This window comes from Pongo pygmaeus, chromosome 17, assembly GCF_028885625.2.
Source record: "Pongo pygmaeus isolate AG05252 chromosome 17, NHGRI_mPonPyg2-v2.0_pri, whole genome shotgun sequence".
NCBI lineage: Eukaryota > Metazoa > Chordata > Mammalia > Primates > Hominidae > Pongo > Pongo pygmaeus.
In genome coordinates, this window is record NC_072390.2 from 38152746 (window position 1) to 38175476 (window position 22731).

The 22731-nt window shown below is 40.8% G+C and overlaps 1 protein-coding gene across 6 annotated transcripts in view; it reads left to right on the forward strand.

Moving 5' to 3' along the window:
• The window catches only part of LAMA3 (laminin subunit alpha 3), a 284588-nt gene that overhangs the window by 78951 nt on the left and 182906 nt on the right, over window positions 1-22731 (forward strand). For all 6 annotated transcript variants that reach the window (XR_010124155.1, XM_063653496.1, XM_054461048.2 and 3 more), the window contains exons 8-11: window positions 2322-2440; window positions 13035-13125; window positions 15333-15464; window positions 17120-17182. Coding sequence is in view for 5 of the 6 variants with exons in the window: in XM_063653496.1 (XP_063509566.1) it covers window positions 2322-2440; window positions 13035-13125; window positions 15333-15464; window positions 17120-17182 (405 nt within the window). In the remaining variant the exon portion in view is untranslated. The remainder of the gene's footprint in view (window positions 1-2321; window positions 2441-13034; window positions 13126-15332; window positions 15465-17119; window positions 17183-22731) is intronic.

Sequence of the window (22731 nt, forward strand, 5' to 3'; positions counted from 1 at the left end):
TACTTTAAATACTCAAGATTATATAATCTACATAATTTTATATCCTAATTTTTTCACTTGATATTTTTAGATATTTCCCCGTATTTTCCCAATCATTAAAAATGCTTTGACATCATTTTTGATGGTACAGAGTTTTGTTCCATGTGTTTGTTGAGTACCCACTGTGTGCTGAGAACTATGCTCTATTGCAAACAAAACACATACAGCCCTTGCCGTCATAGAACTTACAATCAAACAAATATACTGTTGCTTGCTGAGCCATTCCCCTATAATTAAACATTAAGATTATTCCCATACGATTACCATATAGTGTTGAAATGAAAGGTTTAGAGTGTTGGCTAAGAGCATAGGTTCTGCAGTCAAACAAAGACAGGTCAGAATTTCGCCTCTCCTAGTTATAAGCTATGTAACGATGGGCATATTCCTCAACCTAAGCCCCAGTTTTCCAATCTGGACTATAGGGATAATGGTACCTACCTTAGAGAGTTACTGGGCAGATTAAATGAGACAATTCATGTAAAACACTTTTCACAGTGTGTTAAGAGCTCAATTGCTATTGTTAGTAGTAGTAATAGTGGTAGTAATAATATTCTCTTCGTGCATGAAGTTTAATTGGCATTTGGATGTATGTTTTTTTGACAGTGAAATTTTATTTTATTGAATTTTGTATGTATAAAACATGCCAGTAAAATAAAGAAACAATGAAACGAAGATTATATACAAAAGTTTTTGAATTAATACTATTTAAATACATTAGTTGTTAAGGGAAAAATTAGAGCTACATACTGGTCTTTCACAGTAATAAATAATAATGTTAGTGTTTAATTGCAATTAAATAAAAACACCAACTAAAATAAATATATTGCTGGGTGGGTGGCTCACGCCTGTAATCCCAGTACTTTGGGTGGCCAAGGCAGGAGGATCGCTTGAGCCCAGTAGTTGGAGATCAGCCTGGGCAACACAGTGAGACCTTGTCTCTACAAGTAATTAAAAATTGGCTGGTCATGGTGGCACGTGTCTGTAGTCCCAGCTACTTGGGAGGCTGAGGTGGGAGGATTACTTGAGCCCAGGTAGTTGAGACTGTGCTGAGCCGTGACCACACCACTACACTCCATCTGGGTGACAGTGAGATCCTGTTGCAAAAGTAAATAAATAAAATAAATATATTATTCAAATTGTTGACCTAAAGGAAGACGCTGCAGCACAAAATACAATTTTAAGGAGGTTACTTAATGGCTGGGCGAGATGGCTCATGCTTGTAATCCCAGCACTTTGGGAGGCCGAGGCAGGCGGGTCACTTGAGGTCAGGAGTTCAAGACCAGCCTGGTCAACATGGTGAAACCCCATCTCTACTAAAAATACTAAAGTTAGCTGGGTGTGGTGGCTGGTGCCTGTAGTGCCAGCTACTTGGGAGGCTGAGGTGGGAGAATCGCTTGAACCCAGGAGGCAGAGGTCGCAGTGAGCCAAGATCGTGCCAATGCACTCCAGCCTGGGTGACAGAGCGAGACTGTTACCAAAAAAAAAAAAAAAAATTTACTTGAACCAAAATGAAGATAGCTGCCCCGACACACTTCCAGGTTGCCTTGGGCAGTGTTCCTGCATTTCAATGTACCTTCCTTTGTTATGATTATATATCTTTCTTTGGGGGTGGGGGCGGTGGCAGGGAGAATGGAGTCTCACTCTGTCGCGCAGGCTGAAGTGCAGTGGCACTATCTCGGCTCACTACAAACTCTGCCTCATGGTTTCAAGGATTCTCATGCCTCAGCCTCCCAAATAGTATATATATATTTTGAGATGGAGTCTCGCTCTGTCTCCCAGGCTGGAGTGCAGTGGCGAGATCTTGGCTCACTGCAACCTCCGCCTTCTGGGTTCAAGTGATTCTTCTGCCTCAGCCTCCCGAATAGCTGGGACTACAGGCGCATGCCACCACGCCTGGCTAATTTTTGTATTTTTAGTAGAGACAGGGTTTCACCATATTGGCCAGGCTGGTCTTAAACTCCTGAACTCATTGTGATCCATCCACCTAGGCCTCCCAAAGTGCTGGAATTACAGGCGTGAGCCACTGCGCCTGGCCCCAAGTAGTATTTTTTTTAAAAAAGAGAAACTTCGCTCATGGAATATCAAATGAAAGGAGTTCTAAACTGTATCTTAGTACAGCCTGGTCTTTGTGTAAAGAGCCCTAAAAATTTTCCCCTAAGAGTGTCCTGGGTGTTCCAGAATAGACTTTTTTATAGCTCAATTAGCAGTAATATTATTTACACTATTTACTAAGAGTCTGATAGTAATAATGAGAATATTGACTTATTATGCTTTTTTTTCAGCATGCAACTGCCACGGCCATGCCAGCGACTGTTACTATGATCCAGATGTTGAGCGGCAGCAGGCAAGCTTGACTACCCAGGGCATCTATGCTGGTGGAGGGGTGTGCATTAACTGTCAGGTGAGGCACTATTTAAATCAAAGTGGATGTGTTGTCATGGGGAATGAGTATTCAGTAAGCTCTGCTCCTGAAGAGATGTCAAGAAAGTGACAGGCAATTGTAAGAGTTTTCTGAGACCATTTCTCCACTGTTGCTCACACAAGGCCTTGTTAGCTGGATGTAATTTAGGGATTGTAGGGAAAATGGACTGAGGTATGTTTACCCACACCCCTTTGATCAGTTTCTCCATTTAGATCTTTGCCTAAATGGAGAGGAGGATTCCTGGTTGTCATCTGTGGCTGCTATCCATCTTGTGATAGAAAAACTCTAAGATAGGAGGACAAGTAGCTATTAATGTTAGTGCTAACCCTGCATCCTGTTTTCAGACAGATTCTGAGTCTAGACTCAGTGAGGAAATGCCTTATGAATAATTAATGATGTCTTTCATAGACATCAAATATGAAACACTAATTTTTCATTCCTTCTGTAGGACAACTGGTTTCATTGGAATTTAGTTAAGGGAGTGTATGGTGGAGGAAGGTATCTCTTCATTGAGATATTCATTAACAGTCCTGTCAAATGTTTATGAATTTGGTCTACATTGTCATTCTTTCTTGTGTTCTTTTAGATGTTTTGTTAATGTTACCACTGAGGAGGCGTTCTTCACATGAGATGCCCATTAATATGAAACCAGGGCTACATACTCATAGAGAGAGCCACCATTCTTCACTTGTCTCCCCCTCCTACTTTTATATCATCTGTTATTGCAGATAATTAAAATATAAGTAAAATATAAGTCATAGGTTTGTTACAAATCACAAGGTTTTATGTGTAAGTGAGAAATACCAGGATAAGGCTAAGCACTATAAGACCTTCAAGTGATTTGTGTGCATTGTTAAGTTGCAGAAACACTGGACTAGAATGTGTAGGTAGAATCCTTTCTCTGGATGAAAGGTCAAGCCCATTCAATGTGTCTTTAGAATACTTTGTTATTCTTCATCATTCTGTCAGTGATATTATGTTTTGTACTTTGTTGTTCCAGAAAACCATCAATATAGTCTTTTTTTCATAGTGGGTCTGCAAAAACATTTTTTTTTTTTGCTTATGAAATTACTGAACTTTTGTTTGGGTGCACTGCATTTGTTTTCCAACTTAAAATGCCTTTTACTAAGTTAGATATTTAGGTAGCATAATTAACTTTAAAATGTTTATTGTGGTGAAATAGACATAAAATTTACCATTTTAGCCATTTTTGAGTGTACATTTTAGCAGCATAATTAACTTTTATATTATATTGATAATCAAAGGTCAAGGAAAGAGTTCTGCTTCTTTTATGGTTTAGCGGCTGCTGCAGGACTCAACCCTACCATGGAGGATTGGTCTTTATTGATTGTCTTTTCTCTTAAGAATGAGTCATATTTTGGGGTTTCATATGATAAACTGTGGGCAAAATACAAAAGACAAATAAACAAACAACAAAACCACAAAAACCATGATCTGAAAGCACTGAAGAGTAAAAATAAGCAGGAAGATACTGGAGGGGAGCTGCACTTGGCAAAAGGGATCAGTATAGGGTGAGTTACATATTTTTATGACTTTTACCCAGAGGGGAGGCCAAAGTTGGTCCCATGTGGTCTGGCTAAAATTTCTCCAGAAATATGGAAGCTTTGTCTTAAAGCTCTGTTCTCTGAAGAACCAGAGAGCAGAGCTTAGGACAACTCCAACTTGTGGAAAGTTGGTGGGGAGTCCAGGAAAAGAGAAGTCAAGAGCAGGGAAATCCCTAATTCTGTATATAAATTCTTCTCAAGTTTCTGACTGACCCCTCAGTCCATTTTCCCTACAATCCAAGCACAGGATGGATTTCATCTGAGACTAAGATAACTTACTTGATATTTCAGTTACCACTTAAGAGTCAGAATGTGCAGCTTGAGTAAAGTTAATTGTCTCATAAAGAAAAAAAAAACATTTTTTAGAGGAATGCTAATGGATTTGGAATCCCTACAACACAATATTCACAATCTGTAGGATACAACCCTAGATTTTCTAACATATGAAGATTCAAAAAAAAGTGACCCATTCTCAAGAGAAAAGACAATGAATAGGGACCAATTCTGACATGCCCCAGATGTTGGAATTAGCAGTTAAGGATTTTAGAGCTGCTATTATAATTATGCTCAAGAGAATAGATTAAAATATAGTCAAAGTGATTGAAAAGATAATAAATATCAGCAGGGAAATAAAAACTGTAAAAGGATCAAAATGAAAATTCTATAACTAAAAAATGCAATATGTTAAATAAAAAATCCACTGGAGGGGCCGAATAGCAGAATGGAGGTAATAGAAGAAAGAGTCAGTGAATTTGAAGATAGATTAGTAGAATTTATCTAGTCTGAAGAAGAGAAAGAAAAAAATATATATTTCAAATGAACAGAGATTTGGGAACCTGTGAGACAATAGCAAAAGATGTAAGGAACGTGTAATTGGACTCCCAGAAGCAGAGAAGAGACAATGAATCAGAAAAAAAGGTGAAGAAATAATGGTAAGAAATACCTCAAATTTTGCAATAGGCTAAGATTCAAGAAGCTTAATGAACCCTAACCTGGAGAAATACAAAGAAAATAATTCCTAGGCCTAGTGGAGTCAAATTGCTGAAATTCTAAGACAAAGTGAAAATCTTGAAAGTAGACAGAGAAAACATTACAACATAATATGACTGCGGACTTTTTATTAGAAACTGTGGCGGTCACAGAAGGAATAATATCTTTAAAGTGCTAGAAGAAAAAAGAACCATCATCCCAGAATTCTGTATTCAGTAAAAATATCCTTCAAGAATAAAAGCAAAAAGAAAATTGTTTGGTAGATAAAATAAAACTAAGAGAATTTATTGCCTAAGAGACCTACACTACAAGATACGCTAAAAGAAGTTCTTCAGGTTAAAGAGAGGTGATACGAGATGGAAACTCAGATCTTTAGGAAGAAATGAAGAGTATGTTACGTGTCTGGGCAAATATGAAGTACTATTTAAAAACAAATTCTCGGCTGGGCGCAGTGTCTCATGCCTGTAATCCCAGAACTTTGGGAGGCCGAGGTGGGCAGATCACCTGAGGTCGGGAGTTCGAGACCAGCCTGGCCACCATGGTGAAACCCTGCCTCTGTTAAAAAATACAAAAATTAGCCAGGCATTGCAGGGATTGCACCTGTAATCCCAGATACTTGGGAGGCTGAGGCATGAGAATCACTTGAACCCAGGAGGCAGAAGTTGTGGTGAGCCAAGATTATGCCACTGCACTCCAGCTTGGGTGACAGAAAAAGACTGTCTCAAAAAAAAAAAAATAATAACAATAATTATTGGAAGTCCTAGCCAGAGCAATCAGGCAAGAGAAAGATATAGAAGACATCCAAATAGGAAAAGAAAAAGTCAAACTATCTCTCTTTATTAATGATATGATTCTATACTTAGAAAACCTAAGGACTCTCCCAGAAGGCTTCTGGAACTGATAAATAACTTCAGTAAAGTTTCAGGATACAAATCTATGTACAAAAATCAGTAGCATTTCTACGCACCAATAATGTTCAAGCTGAGAGCCAAATCAAGAACACAATCCCATTTACAATAACTGCAAAAAACAAACAATAAAAAAAGCCCAAATCTAGAAATACATCTAACCGAGGAGGTGAAAGATCTCTACAAGGACAAGTACAAAATACTGCCAAAAGAAATAATACATGACAAAAACAAATGAAAAGACATTCCATGATGCTCATGGATTGGAAGAATTAGTATCATTACAATGGCCATACTGCCCAAAGCAATCTACAGATTCAACACTATTTCTATCCATGTCATTTTTGACAAAACTATAAAAAACTATTCTAAAATTCAGGTGAAACCAAAAAAAGAGCCCAGATAGCCAAAGCAACCCTAAGCAAAAAGAACAAAGCTAGAGGCATAACATTACCTGACTTCAAATTATACAGAATACAGAACTCAAAAATAAAGCCACACACCTACAGCCATCTGATCTTCAACAAAGTTAACAAAAATAAGCAATGAGGAAAGGACTTTCTTTTTTCCTTTTTTCTGAGACAGAGTCTCACTCTGTTGCCCAGGCTGGAATGCAGTGGCACGATCTCAGCTCATTGCAACCTCCGCTTCCTGGGTTCCAGCGATTCTCCTGCCTCAGCCTCCCAAGTAGCTGGGACTACAGGTGCATGCCACCATGCCTGGCTAATTTTTTATTATTAGTAGAGACACAGTTTCACCATGTTGGCCAGGCTGGTCTCAAACTCCTGACCTCAGGTGATCCACCCACTTCAGCCTCCCGAAGTGCTGGGATTACAGGTGTAAGCCACCATGCCTGGCAAGGAAAGGACTTTCTATTCAATAAATGGTGCTAAGATAGTTGGCTCTCCATCTGCAGAAAAATGAAACTGGACCCCTACCTTTCACCATATATTATACAATAATTAACTCAAGATGGACTAAAGATTTAAATGTAAGACCTCAAACTATAAGACTCCTAGAAGAAAACCTAGGAAACACCATTCGGGACATTGGCCTTGGGAAATAATTTATGGCTAAGTCCTCAAAAGCAATTTCAACAAAACAAAAAATTGACAAATGGGACCTAATTAAACTAAAGAGCTTCTATACTACAAAAAAACAAAAACAAAAACAAAAACAAAACTATCAACAGAGTAAACAGACAGCCTACAGAATGGGAGAAAATATTTGCAAACTGTGCATCTAACAAAGGTCTAATATTCAGAATCTATAAGGAACTTCAATAGTTCAGCAAGCAAAAAACAAATAACTCCATTAAAAAGTGGGCAAAAGACATGAACAGACACTTTGCAGAAGAAGACATACAAGTGACCAACAAACATATGAAAAAATGCTCCATATCACTAATCATCATAGAAATGCATTTCAAAACCACAGTGAGATATCATCTCACACCAGCTAGAATGGCTATTATTAAAAGGCAAAAAACAACAAATGCTGGTCAGGTTGCAGAGAAAAGAGAACACTTATACATTGCTGGTGGGAATGTAAATTATTTTAGCCACTATGGAAAGCAGTTTGGAGATTTCTCAAAGAACTTAAAACAAAGCTACTATTCAATCCAGTAATCCTATTACTTGGCATATATCCAAAAGAAATAAACTATTACATCAAAAGGTCACATACACTCATATGTTCATTGGAGCATTATTTACAATAACAAAGACATGGAATCAACCTTGGTGCCTATCAGTGGTGGATTGGATAAAGTAAATGTGGTACATATACATGATGGACTATTACACAGACATAAAAAAGAATGAAATCATACCCTTTGCAGCAGTATGGATGCAGCTGGAGGTCATTATCCTAAGCAAATTAATGCAAAACCGGAAAACTAAATGCCACATGTTCTCACTTTCAAGTGGGAATTAAACGTTGGGTACTCAGGGACATAAAGGTGGCAACAGTAGACACTGGGGACTACTAGAGGGGAGAGAGAAGAAGGGCGACAACGGTCGAAAAACTAACTATTGGGTACTATGCTCAGTACCTGGGTGGCAGGATCAATCATACACCAAAGCTGAGCGTCATGCAATGTATTCAGCTAACAAATCTGCACATGTACCCCGAATCTAAAATTAGAGTTGAATTTTTTTTTGAAAAAAGAATTTTAGGAAACTATCTATCTTCCCAACCCCTCTTTATTTCCAAATCTCTGCCCTTTTATGGTAATACAGTGATCTGTAATTATTTTCCTTTACTCAATTCCATTTGTAAATGTTTTGGAGGAGAGAATAAATAATGGAAAAGGAAAATAAAAGAATATTTTGTAAATAATACTTCAATATAGCTGGAAAAAATTAGAGTATGTAGGGCTGCTTACAACAAAATTTATGACGTTGTCTCATGGTATTTATAAAATGCAGGTAAATATAATACATATGCAACAATAGCATAAAGAATAATACAAAATTAACTCTAATTTGACTGTGAGACATGAAGGATATATATTGTAGTCCCTAAAACAACTGCTGACAAAATAATGCAAACAGGTACAGCTAAAAGGCCAATAGATACTTCTAAAGGTAATTTTAAAAACATTCAAATAATCCAAAAAATAGATAAATGGAGGAACAGGGGATGAAATGCACGCACGTGCGCAAGCACACATACACACACACAAAACCACATACACACACACCAAACACAAAAGGAAGGGGCAAGCAGAAAATAGATACAAATAGTGGTAAAAAATCTAGCTATATCAAAAATACTCTAAATGTTAATGGACTAAACACTCCAATTCAAAGGCAGAAGCAATAAGAATGAATAAAAAAGCAAGACTCAACTATATTGTTTACAAGTACTTACCTTTAAATATAAAGACAAGTTGAAAGTAAATGAATGGGAAAAAATATGCTATGTAAACAATAAACATTAGAAGGATAGAGTAAAAATATCAGGTAAAGTAAACTTTAAGACAAAGAGCATTAACACAAATAAATAAAGACATTTCATAATGCTAAGAGTAAATTCATCAGGGAGACAATAATCATAAGTGTGTTTGCATCTAATAATAGAGCTTTAAAATATGTGAAGCAAAATTTGACAGAATTAGAGGGAAAAATAGACAATTCTATGATCATAGTTGGAGATTTAAATACCATCCTATTGGCAATTTATAAAACCAGACAAAAACATCAGCAATAACCATGAAAAATTGAGAATTTAGATTTTATCAAAATTAAAAACTTCTGCTCAAAACAAAACATGCTATTAAGAAAATGAATAGGCAAGTCACAGACAGAAAATATTCACAAAACATAAACCTGACAAATGGTTGGTATCCAGGATATATAAAGAACTTCCACAGCTCAGTTAAAAAAAAAAAAACCTCAAAAAAATTCTAAAGATTTGAATAGCTACTTGACAAAAGTAGATATATAAATGGCCAATAAATGTACATCAAAGAGCTTAACATTATTAGTCATCAGAGAAATGCGAATTAAAATTACAATGACATACCACTACATACTCCCCAGGATTGCTATTTTTTCCTCAGCTTTAAAGGATGACTATTATTAAAAAGGCTGGCAACATGAAATTTTGGTGAGGATGTGGAATAACCACACCTATTCACGCATTGTTGATAACAATGCAGAATGGTACAACTGCTTTGGGAAAACGGCCATTTAAAAAAAATAAAGCTAAACATACACCTATCCCATTACTCACAATTTCCACTCATAGGCATTTATTCATAAGAAATGGAAATGTTTGTTTTCAAAAAGTTTATAGCAGCTTTATGCAAATACCCCCAACTAGAAATAGCCCAGGTGACCCACAATAGTAGAATGGATGAAGAAACTCAGGCATAACTATAGAATGGGATTCTGTGGAGCAACAGAGAGGAAGAAACTACTGATGGACGCAGCGACAAGCAAGAATCTTAAAAACATTATGCTGAGTGAATGACGACTAAAAACACACACACACAAAAGTATCAGGGCCATTTAAATGAAATTCTGAAACAGGTAAAAGTAGTCCATAGTGGAGAAAATCAGAACTGTGGTTGACTCTGCAGAGTTGATAATGGAGATTGACTGTGAAGGGGAAAGGGGAACTTTGGGGTAATGATATTGCTCTATATCTAGATGAGGAATTGGGTTTCACAGATGTATGCGTTTGTCTTAGTGGATGTACAATTAATAGTTTTGCACTTACAAGTTTTTTGCACTTATAAATTTTATAACAGAAGAAAAAACTGTAAACAAATATTGAATTCCAGCTAGTTAAATGCATGGTGAAGTATTTAGGGGAAAGTGACTGATAGCTGCAATTTATTTTGAAATGCATAAGAGATAAGATGAATTAGTGGATGGATAGAGGAATGGATAATTATGTGATAAAGCAAATATGGTAAAATATTAATGGTAAATTGTAGATGGGGGAGTGTAAAGGTGTTCACTATAAAGTTGGGAATTTTTCAAGATAAAATGTTGAAAGAAAAGAGTAATGAAAGAAGAAGGCCAGGAGCACAACATTTTTGAATTGACTCCTTCTTGATTTCTTTCCCTTGGGTTAAATATTGATGCTCTTAACTAAGATTGAAGATTATCCCTGTTGTTTGAGATGATGCATGAAGATACTTTATCTCCATGAACTAAAACAAAGTGTTTCACCTCTTCCATAGAGATGTGACTTCTGATCTAAGTCTTTTTTTTTGGGATGGAGTCTGACTCTGTCACACTGGCTGGAGTGCAGTGGCGTGATCTTGGCTCACTGCAACCTCTGCCTCCCGGGTTCAGGCAATTCTCCTGCCTCAGCCTCCTGAGTAGCTGGAATTACAGGTGCGTGCCACCATGCCCGGCTAATTTTTATATTTTTAGTAGAGACGGGGTTTCACCATGTTGGTCAGGCTGGTCTTGAACTCCTGACCTTGTGATCCACCTACTTTGGCCTCCCAAAGTGCTGGGATTACAGGCATGAGCCACTGTGCCTGGGCTGATCTAAGTCTTAAACTCACTCCCTAGTTGTGTCCTTGTTATGTTGGTTTCGCTATTTCCAGTCTGTTAATTTTTCTTTTCTTTTCCCCTTCCTTTCCCTTCTCCTCCTTTCCCTTCCCTTCCCTTCCCAAGGAGCCCAGTGTAGCTGGAGGGGAGTGAGCAGGGGGTTGATGAATCTGGAGGGTGACAAAGGCCAGATCATGTCTGGCCTTATAGGCCTAAGTAGGGAAGCTCCTCCAGAGAGAGGCTGACTGGTGAATGGGCCACCCCAGAGTCTCTACGTGCTTGAGAGTCACAGAAATGGAAGCCGGTGACAGAGTGGTGAAGGAATTGAGAGAAAGACAGAAAGGCAGAGAGATGGAGGGTTTGCTTGAAGGTGGAAAAGCACCTTGGAAAAGTTCTGCCTGAAGGAATTCAGACCTAAAGCTGATTAGAGCAGGGCCAGGTTGTAGGTGAGCATTCCATAGAAAGCCTCCCTCAGTAGTGCCAAAGGATGGACTAACTAAGGTGGGGAGGAGTCGATCTTGCTACCTGCATAGATTCCATTAGCACCCTCTTTAGTTTGGACACTTGGGGTTTGCTCTTCTTAGGTGTCAGGCAAATGCAACTTCAAGTTCCCACTGCTCCCAACAAGATTGCCTCTCCCACACCTCCAATATAGAAATACAGAGTCACCACTGTCCTTGGGTCTCAACCTGGCCTTGGTCCAACCAGGACCATGGTGTCCATGGATAATGTGGTGTGTCTTGCCCTCAGGGTGTGCAGGTTCTGGAGAACCACTGAGATTTCAAGGCAAACTACAGGCATTATTCTATCTACAGACTACTCTAATTTGTTGCTCTCTTTCAGTCTTTCATTGCTATCCTTTGTGTCTTAAAAATATAATTTCTCAGTAGCAGGTACTTCATTAACCACTTTGTAGTAGTGGGGGATACCTGGGCTGCCCAATTCAGAGAACATTTTCTCATTTCCCACTCCAACAATAAAAGATTGGGAAGCCAAAGTTAACCTGATGTCCTCTGTCTATGGTAAGAAACAGTGGCAAACAACAGATTTGAGGGTTAATTGACATTGGATGAGAAGGTGGGCCACAGCTGTTTCTGATTTACCCACCATGTTTATGCATGTAAATTTCAAGTCACAGAAGTGGCCAGTGTGGTTTTAGACCTCAACATTAAAGTGAATTCAGATTTTAGCCTATGGGAAAAGGAGTGGTAATAAAGAAAAGTCTGTAGTTAATAAAATTATCTAAAACAGGAGAGGATACAGAATGGGTCTTTGTTCTCCCCTCTGTGTTTCTGTGCAGACTTTTGTGTGGGTCAAAGTGTGTTTTTGTTCTTGTTAACTTCTTACTGCCTTTCTTTTCATTAGTGAAAGAACATTGTCCTCCTAATTATTCCCAAATTAGAGCAAAACAGGCAGAAATGAGCTAGATCCATAGTTCTTGGAAACTGATGATGCATGTTGGGTAATTTAATTTTGTGGCAATTACAAGGATTAACCATGAACTGGAAAGAGCTGCCTAGTATTGTACTTTCAAATGAGCTCCGTGTATGAGACTCATGCCTCCATTTTCCATTAATGAAACAGAGGTATTCAGAGAAGGGTTTTATGATTAAAGCACAAAGCACAGATAAAATTAGAATGGAGAGAGACAGGGATCTGTATCTGTTATTCCTTCCAAAACTGGAGAAGGTATAAATGCACACATGACCCTTGGGTTAAACTGTAGGCGATTCATTATCCATTCGTCAGTTCTTCTGAATGAGGCTATGAGAACAGTCCTCTTCAGTGTTTTCTCACTCGCATGTCAGGTGCTTCATTAAAGCAAATTCTTTGATCAAGGATAAAGCCTGGGCTTGTCCAGTTGATGGAATGTTTCCTTTCCTCTCCCAATAAGAAAAAATTCCAGAGCCAAGATTAAGCCAATCCTATGGTAAATTTTGGTCAAGGTCAAGATTAATGCTTTTTATTATTATTTCAGTGACTTCAAAATTACAATTGTATATGACAGAATTATTCCTCTTGGTGAGTAGCACAAAATAAGGAGAATCAGCTTCCCCAGAACCCTTCCTTTTAAGTTTCTTTTGTTTCTTTCTAGCACAACACAGCTGGAGTAAACTGTGAACAGTGTGCTAAGGGCTATTACCGCCCTTATGGGGTTCCAGTGGATGCCCCTGATGGCTGCATCCGTAAGTTTCATTTCAAGTTGGTGTATCTTAGCCTGTGTGTACTGCCTTAATGAAGTCATCAGGCTAACTTTGGATCAGTTAACAACTTCCTTCATGCCCTCTCTCTTCAGAGTATTAGTTCTGCTCGCTATGTGACCTCAGTCACTTACACAGTCCCTTTGAATTTTGGATTTATTGCATGTAAATGGAAATTATATTTCATAAGATTAAATAAAATGCAATCAAAAGCATGTAGGAAAATACTTACCATTGGGCCTGTCACATATTAGGCCTGTGATAAATGTTAGTTTCTCCATTTTCTGTTGTTTTGACATGTTTCTATGATCTCTAATAATTTCAATTTTTGGGCCGGAGGCGGTGGCTCATGCCTGTAATCCCAGGACTTTGGGAGGCTGAGGCAGGTGGATCACTTGAGGCCAAGAGGTCAAGACAAGCCTGGCCAACATGGTGAAAAACCCTGTCTCTACTAAATACAAAAAAATTAGCCAGGTGTGGTGGTGCTCACCCATAATCCTAGTTACTCCGGAGGTGGAGGCATGAGAATTGCTTGAACCCAGGAGGCGGAGGTTGCAGTGAGCCAAGATCACGCCACTGCACTCCAGCCTGGATGACAGAGTGAGACTCTGTCTCAGAAACAACAACAACAACAACAAAAACTTGAATTAGAACAAGACAACACAGTAATGAGTTCATAAGGATTTAATAATAGTCACATTGTTTAAAATAGCTAATATTTGTTGAGTACTTGCCATATGTGAGGCATTACCTAAATACTTTCACAAAGGTCTTGTTTAATTATCACAACAAATAGGACATTGTATTATTGTCCTCATTTTTAGATACGGAGAAACCAAACAATCTGAGTAGTTATATATAATTTAGGCTAGATGACAAAACCGCTAACCGCGAGATCCAGGATATAGTTCTTTTCTGTCTGACATGACTGTGCCATAACTCTTCTATTATACAGAAGAATGCCTCTAGTTTTTCCTTGTAGAATTATGAATCTTGGGTCAGATTTACAGACTTTTCCCTACATGTGCAACCCACACCCTATTCAATGCTTGGTTCTTTTACGTTGTCTGGTTGTCACAGTTGGAAAGCAATTCCAGTCCTGAAGTCAATCCTGCGCCCACTCCATGATTAATCATATCATTAACATTTGAGGGTACTGAAGTCCGAGGAATATGTAGACGGATTTACTTCTCTAGAGCATTCTTAGTTGTTAAAAAAAAATGTGTTTTCACTTTTCTTCCTTCTTCCACATCATGCTGCAAAGTATGTCCATCGCCTGTCTTGTGCCTACAAAGAATAGGCATTGGGAAAGGAAAAGAGGACATTGCCAATGTAATTGTACCTCATTAGGAGCCTCACTGTTTCATCACCTTTCTAGTTTTTTCATAATTGAAGTGGTCCACAGAGGTATTAGAGGCTTGGCGTAAAGGATCAGTAGGATGCATGAATCCTAAATAAATTAAGCAAAGGACACCAGGATGCCAGGTCACCCAGGTCTTCGCAGGAGTTGTATTCAGATGAGCTGTGACAGTATTTTCCCTGTCCAGGGTTCACCTGCCAGGTCAAGGGAAGCGCCCAAGTGGGAGGTCAACAAACTTCTTATACTTCCACTATGCCTTACTGCAGTGCAAGCCTGATAATCGTGCCTGATAATTGGTTTTGGTTGCAAAAGCTGCCTTCAGTAAGCCACTTCACTCAAATTAACATTTGGGTTATGGGTCTTGGTCTGCTGTCCACAGACTATATCTCCATGTCTAGGCACTCCACACTTGTATCTGTATCATAACTGTGTATTGATGACCACTTTGTGGACATTCACAGTTGGTTCATAGCTAGAAAGGGCTGTACCCAACAGAGCTAAGACATATACCCCCACCCCCACCCCCAACCCCTCTGACTGTAGTGTGCAGGCCTTGCCTCTGACTCAGTGAGCTGGGCAATGCTCAGTGGGATAAATGACATCCATGAGAACTTCTGTGTGGACGCTCATTACAGCTGATCTCTGACAGCTCACGAGCTTCGGGCAGTGAGAACCATCAATCAGGTGTGAGGTGGGAAATAGGCTGTGCCCTTTCAAGAATACCTGTAGACCAAGGATCAAGTATGGAACATTGCCTAGGAAGTGTTGGAACATATTTGCTTTGTTAAGTGCAGTGAAGGACAGGTCCTTTTAAAACTGAGATTTCTCTTAGCCTGCAGCTGTGACCCTGAGCATGCGGATGGCTGTGAACAGGGCTCAGGCCGCTGTCACTGCAAGCCAAATTTCCATGGAGACAACTGTGAGAAGTGTGCAGTTGGATACTACAGTTTCCCATTTTGCTTGAGTAAGTACCCACTGCAGAACAAGAAGCCACCCTTTTTGGTCCATAGCTGGCTTTTGTGCACTAACCTCTGAGGCATGGTAGACAGGTAGGGAAGGAGAGACAGAAATGGGGCCAGGTGGGTTGTATTTATGTTAAAGTGTTTCTGAAAGTTTGGAATATAAATTTTATATTAGTACATTTTAGAGTCTTATTTATCTCCAAAGTGTTATGTTGTACCATAGAAATTGCCATCTCAGTAGGTCAAAAAGGTCAAATATTGGCAATTTCAACTTAATAATCCATGTGTGTGGTTTTTCCTCCTAAATGTAGGAGAAATATCATGGGCTTCCAGCTATTTGTTTGCATGCATATAGTGTGTGTTGTGTTTCAGGAGCCCAGGGAGACGTGTTTCCTCTCTCCTGCTATACAAGAGGCCAAGTTATAAGCACCCCGACTCCAGCCCACTGCAGTGATCTAAGTGAACATCTCAGCATCACCAAGAGAAAAAAATACATATCTGTCAGAAACACTGTAGAGCATGAAACGGGAGAATCTGTGAAAGCAGCTATGCAAACTGTGACAAGTGTTGGCTCTGTTTGTTGTGCAGCAGTGGGAAAACTGCACTTTGGGGTTAGGACAAAGAAACACTGTCTTAAGGAGAGCCTGTCTCTCTGTGTCACTCTATCAGATGTTTCCTGGCCCCACCCTCCTGACTCCTGCAGAGCCATCATAGGAGAAGCATATTGAGTTGTGGGGACATGGGGGCAGGACTCACATGAATGGGTAACTATATGTTCTCGTTCACACCTGCCACCCCAGGTAATTGTTTAAATTGCACCCACTTTCTCTGAGGAGACTGTCCTACTTTGCTTGATGAGACACCACATCAGAATTTTATCAATGTTGAATCTGTGAGTCTTGGTAGAAGGCTGAACAGAAATTGTATTTGCCTTTTTTTTTTTTTTTTTTTTTTTGAGACAGAATTTTGCTCTTGTTGCCTAGGCTGGAGTGCAATGGTGTGATCTTGGCTCACCGCAACCTCTGCCTGCTGGGTTCAAGTGATTCTCCTGCCTCAGCCTCCTGAGCAGCTGGGATTACAGGCATGTGCCACCATGCCCGGCTAATTTTGTATTTTTAGTAGAGGTGGGGTTTCTCCATGTTGGTCAGGCTGGTCTTGAGCTCCTGACCTCAGATTATCTGCCTGCCTCAGCTTCCCAAAGTGCTGGGATTACAGGCATGAGCCACTGTGCTCGGCCTGCCTTTTTAGTGAAAAGAAGAAGAGGAAGAAACCTGAAGTAGTTTTATGGCATAAACAAAATGTCAGGAAAAAAAATGAAAGAAAATATTTCTTTAAAGCTTTGATTTTATGTTAAAAACAAAAAACAATAAAAAAGCTAAGGAAGCCAAACTCATCCCTGCTCAGGCTGAGACTTAGCTATTGTGAGCACGAAACATTCATTTCTGTTCATTGTTATACAAGTGGGAATGTCTGGCCAGTCTGGTTTCAGTTACTAAACACATTTGAGATATAGCAATATTGCCTTTCTTTAAATTCGTCTCTATATGCTACTTTTCACTAAGTGACAGAGGGTGTCTTCCTAGTTAGTGCAGCTTAATGTTTTACTTTACTATCTCCTTAATCATTCTCTGTATTTTTTAATAAACTATTTTTACAGGAATTCCCATTTTTCCTGTTTCTATGCCAAGTCCAGAAGATCCAGTAGCTGGAGATATAAAAGGCAAGTAACCTCCCTTTTGGTTTAACTCCAGTGAAAATGTTATGCTCTTATTCTTTTCCTACTTCCTGTGCACACTGCCACGTCCAAGGCCAAGTCTCTCTTCCTCCCTTCCTAGAGCATGGTAGATGCCTTGCAGGTGTTTCCTTGTTGACCTACTCCCCACCCATCAGTCCCCACTCCAGCCTGTCTTTTACGAGGGCACTACCTGACGTAGGAAACTGTGCAGAGCTTGGATTAGATATCACCAGCTTGCTCAAAGACTTTCAATGGCAGCCAGTGGTCTGTTGTCTTTTTTGAGTTCCCTGAAAACACCCTGAAAAAGGAATGGAAAGCAAGTCATTTATTTGGTAGGTGATCCCCGGAAGGGAGAGAGTCAGGGAGTGAAGGGACCCATGATGAAGGTGCAATGGCAGGTAATGGCAGTTATCTGCCATTAGTGGAGGCATTAATGCTTCTGGGGCATTCACTCTCTGACACTTACAGCTGGGCCTTCAGGAAGGCGGAGGAGCTTCTGCAGTCCCAAAACAAGCCCCTGGCAGAGAGTAGCAGTGGTGTGCAGTAAGCTGTCTCTGAGGGTGGAGGGGTGAGTGCTAGAGGATATGGGTGTTACATTTACCTAATCATTTGTTCCATAAATATTTTAAGATTCCCTGTTATGTGCAAAGTACCATTCTGGCTACTGGGGACTTAGCAGTGAACAGAATAGAAAAAATTCCCTGCTTTCTTGTAGCTTATATTCCTGTGGAGAAACCCAGATAATAACATATATAATATCGAAACCTAAGCAAGGAAAATAGCTAATTCATTAGACTGTGAGAGGCAGAGTTGTATTCTGAACATGGGTGCCATTTTTAAGGGGGAGCCATTCACATCATAGGCACAAACTAACTCATGTGAGAAGATTCCAGGCCTCTGCGCTGGGTTCCGGAGCCATGGGGAGTTTCCTACATAGACCCATCACGGCACGCACAGGGAGGTACAGGTTCTCAGAAGGGCACACCTGCACCAAGGGAAGGGCACAGCACATGCACACAGCCCACGACTGGGCACCATCGGACTCATGCTCACATCCCCTGAGTTTGCCTCTTCTACCCCAGGGCGCCAGCAGAGGCCTGGTGGTCACTGGGGAGGAGGTAGTGCCAGTCATGTGTGAGCACGAGTGCCTCTCCTCCTGCAGCGCCATGGTGTGGGCCAGCAGAGAAGATGGTTTCTGAAGAGCTCTCCTTGGCAGTGAAGTTCAGGCTCTACAGCAACATAGTAACTCAGGTATGGGCTGGAGGCAGCCTTGGTGATAAGCGCTGCTGAAAAAACAAGACAGAGAGGAGGTTAGGGAATGTGAGGTTTACAGATTTAAATTAGGGCAGTCAGGGAAGGCGTCACTGAAGCAGGTACAGGAAAGAGCAAGTGCAAATTTCCCGGGGCAGGGGCAGCCCTGGGCCAAGGGTGTTCAGTGAACAAAAAGAGACCAGGTGTGTGAAAGTGGAGCGAGGAAAGGTGAGACTGGTAGGAAGGGAAGGCACCAGGGGCTGGATGGAGGCCCTCGTCAGCCACTAGAGAGGCCTTCCCTTTTACTCAAAATGAGACAGGAGCCATGGAGAGTTTTGCACAGAGAAGTGACGTTATATAGAAGGCTCTTTGGGTCTACTGTATTGAAAGAAAATCTCAGGAGAAGAGAGGAGAAGAAGCAAGGGGGCCTGATGGGAAGCTTTTTCCATAATCCATAAGGAAGAGATGATGGTGGCTCAGACCCAGGTGGTGTCAGCGGAGGTGACAGCAGTGGACAGACTGTGGATATCGTCTGAAGGTAGAACCAACAGGATTTGCTGGGGATTTGCTAGACCAGAAGTAGAATATTAGAGAAAGAGAGGGCTCTGGGGTGACTCCAAGGCTTTTCGGCTGAGCAGATAGAAGGAAGAAGTTGCTCTTTGTTGACAGGGAAACATTAAAACAAGAGAAAGCAGAATGCATGGGCCAGAGGAGGGGTGGGTGGGGGCAGTGGTGGGAACTCATGGACATTCTCTTCTGGCTGTTTTTTGAAAGTTTTCTCTGTGGAATAACAAACAAGGTCAGAGCAAGAAGCAAGAGAGGAGGGCTTGGGGTTGAGTAGGGAGAAGGTATGAGAGTCATCCAGGAATGTGGGCGGGAGGCTGGGCTTGGGAAAGTCATGGGATTGCTGGGTGGCACCAAAGGCTCCCTGGAGGTCAGTTATAACAGGACCTCAGTTACCTTCCTGACGTCATTCCCTGCTTCTGCCCTACCCACACTCCTCCTCAGTCTAACCATGGTGCTGTGCGTTATTGCACTGTATGTGGGACTGTCTCATGTCAGATACTGGGCCACTTGAGGACAGCAGCTCTGCAGGATGGGGCAGTCACATTGGCTTTGAGACCTGCCCGCTAAGTCTCAGAGAGGGCCAGGCACATTCTGATAGCTCAGTTTGGAGGCTCTGCATAGATGCCAGTAACGGAGAATTTAAGGAATGGTGACTACTGAGGAGAATTGCAGTCTTGAATACTTAGCATATTCTTCATTCATTAAAGTTTTATTGAGTGCCTATGCTGTGCTAGTCACTGCCAGGCAGCTGCCTGATACATGGTTCCTCCTGCCTGGGAGCTCCCAGTCTGAGGAGACAGAAAGGTCAACAGTTCTAATGGCAGGATTTAAGTGCCATAAGAGCATATGGAGGGGCAGCCTTACAGCCAGGGTGAAGGAAAGAAGGAAGGAAGGAGGAAGGGAGGGAGAGAGAGGATAAAGGAGAGAGACAGAAGTGCTGGAAGGGCTTCCCCAGAGCAGCAGGAGGAGGTATCTCAGCTGAGTCTTGGAGCATGAAGAGGAGTCAGCAAGGCAGAGGGGCAGGGAAGAGAAGCCATGGGGCTAGGAGAGAGGGGATGGCAGACAGGTCATTAAGGCTGAAGCATGGGATAGAGAGAGGAAGTTCAAGGAGAGGACCTAGAGGAATAAGAAAAGACCTGAGTGGGCAGCCGGCTCAGATGTGTAGGTTTGCAAGGCACAGCTGTGCCTCATCTAAGGAGCATCACAATCACGGAAGACATTGCAGATTTGCATATTGATGATGATGATTTTATAGCAGGTGACAGGAAAGCATCTTGAGGAAGGGGCACCTTTTTCTAATTTGCACAAAGATGCCCCATGGGTTGCTGGTAGCTTGGAAAATGTTGAAGGATCTATTCTGTCACATGTGAAGGACTTCGTATTCTGTCCTGCAGGCATTGGGTCACTGTCAAGGGATTTAAAACTGGGAAGTGATATGAAAAGGTTGACGTTTTTGAAATATCACTCTTGACACCAGCATGGAGAATGAATTAGAAGGGGCAAGATAGGAAGCAGAGAGCCTCCTTAGGAAGTTCTGAAAATAATCCAGGTAAACAAAGATGAGGTCTGGAACTCTGGCAGAGGGACTCAAGGGATTTTGTTGAGATATAATCACTGTGACTTCGTAATGAGGTGTGGGATATTCTTTCTTTTTCTATTTTAATCAGAATTCTTTGAGCCTCAATGCCAAGGTAAAGTCCAAGTTTATTCACTTGGACTTTAAAGTCCAAGTATTCACTGAATCTCAATACTTCGTTTAATGCCAACACTGTAATTCACGGTAAAAACATTTCCTTTCCCTGTGGCATTCGTTCTCAGCCTACAGGGCTGTGGCATTAGGACCTTGTATGGCAGCTGTGATGGATGGACAGGGTGGTGCTCATGCCAGCCTGGGTTCCAAGGCTTCCCTTGTCATGAATTTGTCCTTGCCACTTCTGAAAAGGAGGAAAAACTTTGTTCTACCCTCTTAGGTACCATGGCTGGGCCTAGAATTAAATGAACCTAAGACAGATTAACAGTAAAAAAGCATACAAATGTATGTAATATTTTTACATGTACATGAGAGTCTCTAGAAGGAAAATCAAGACCCAAAAAAGCCATTAGGCCCCAAAGCCTATGTATTGTACATGTTTACACAAAGAACAATGAAGTATGGAGTGTGACAAGACAAAAGAGCTTGGGTTAGTGGCACTACATTGTGGGACCCTGGCTAGGAAGCATTGGGAGAAACTAAGGGTTATTTTAGTGGGTTTGTTGGTGCAGATCCAATCCAGTCGACTCCCAGTCTCCGGTGATAAGAATGCTGTCTTCCTGGTACAAGGAGGGCAGGCATCTTTCTCCCGGGAAATTTTATGACCTGCTTTTAGGTAGAAAGGGTGAGATCAGAGAACCCTTCCTACATCTGCTGCTTCTAAAGTGCCTTTGCTGGAAACAGTCAGTATGCTAAAATGGCATATTCTAAATCCCTTCACTTCCAATGCTGTTTTTGTCAAATTAGGCAACTGTTTGGTTTAAGTATGAACAAGTTAAAAATCATGTAAAGGCTATAAAGTTGTTCTGATTTGCTGTGATTTTTTTCTTAATTATTGTATTAGAAAGAAATAATTCCATAACTTAGTTACTAACCTTTTATTTGAAAAATTAAGGGCTTAGGGCAAAGGGATTTGGCTACTTTTCATATTAACTACTATTTTAACCCCCGTAGAAAATCTTTCCAAAATGCATGAGACTTTCCTTCCTTGGTAGGTAGGGTGGACCTAGTTGAATCTTTGAGTCTTTTAGGATCTTCCTTAGGGGACCTGTTGCAAATTTAGATATTAACGTAATTTATAGAATTATAGATGCTTTCAGGGCCAGGCATGGTGGCTCACGCTGTAATCCTGCACTTTGGGAGGCTGAGGCAGGCGGATCACCTGAGGTCGGGAGTTTGAGACCAGCCTGGCCAACATGGTGAAACCTTGTCTCTACTAAAAATACAAAAATTAGTCAGATGTGGCACACGCCTGTAATCCGAGCTACTTGGGAGGCTGAGGCATGATAATTGCTTGAACCCAGGAGGCAGAGGTTGCGGTGAGCAGAGATTGAGCCACTGCACTCCAGCCTGGGTGATAGAATGAAACTCTATCTAAAATAAATAAATAAATAAATAAAAAGAAAAAAGAAATAGATGCTTTAAATATGAGATTGGTTTGAATATATATGCTAATCCAGGACACACTCTGAAAGTTGCTTTTAAAATCATTCTCGGCTTGTATTTTTAGTATAATAGAAAGACCATAGGCTTTGAAATCTGGCAGTCCTGGGTTCAAATTCTGACTCTGCTTCCCTGGCTGTGTGAACTTGGGGAAGTTAGTTAACCTTTCTGAGCATCTTTTTTTTTTTCATCTATAAAATACTTACCTGTCTTACAGGGCTCTTGTTTGACTTCATTATTATTTTTGAGCAATATTTATTTCCCGAGGAATACTGTGCGCTGGCCTTGGGGGCCTGTGGTGAGCTCTCACGAAGTGTCCAGTCTGCTGGGTGATTTACTTATCTATTTCTGTGTCATAAGTCACCCCAAAACTTAGTAGCTTAAAAGAACAAGGGTTATTTCTCTCAATTGTGTGGGTTGGCTGGGCGGGTCTTCTGCTGGACTTTCTGGAAGGTTTCTGGGGCTGGATTTAGTTGGGACATTTGGGAGTATCCCTCTTTGTGGCCTTTTGTCCTCAAGGAGG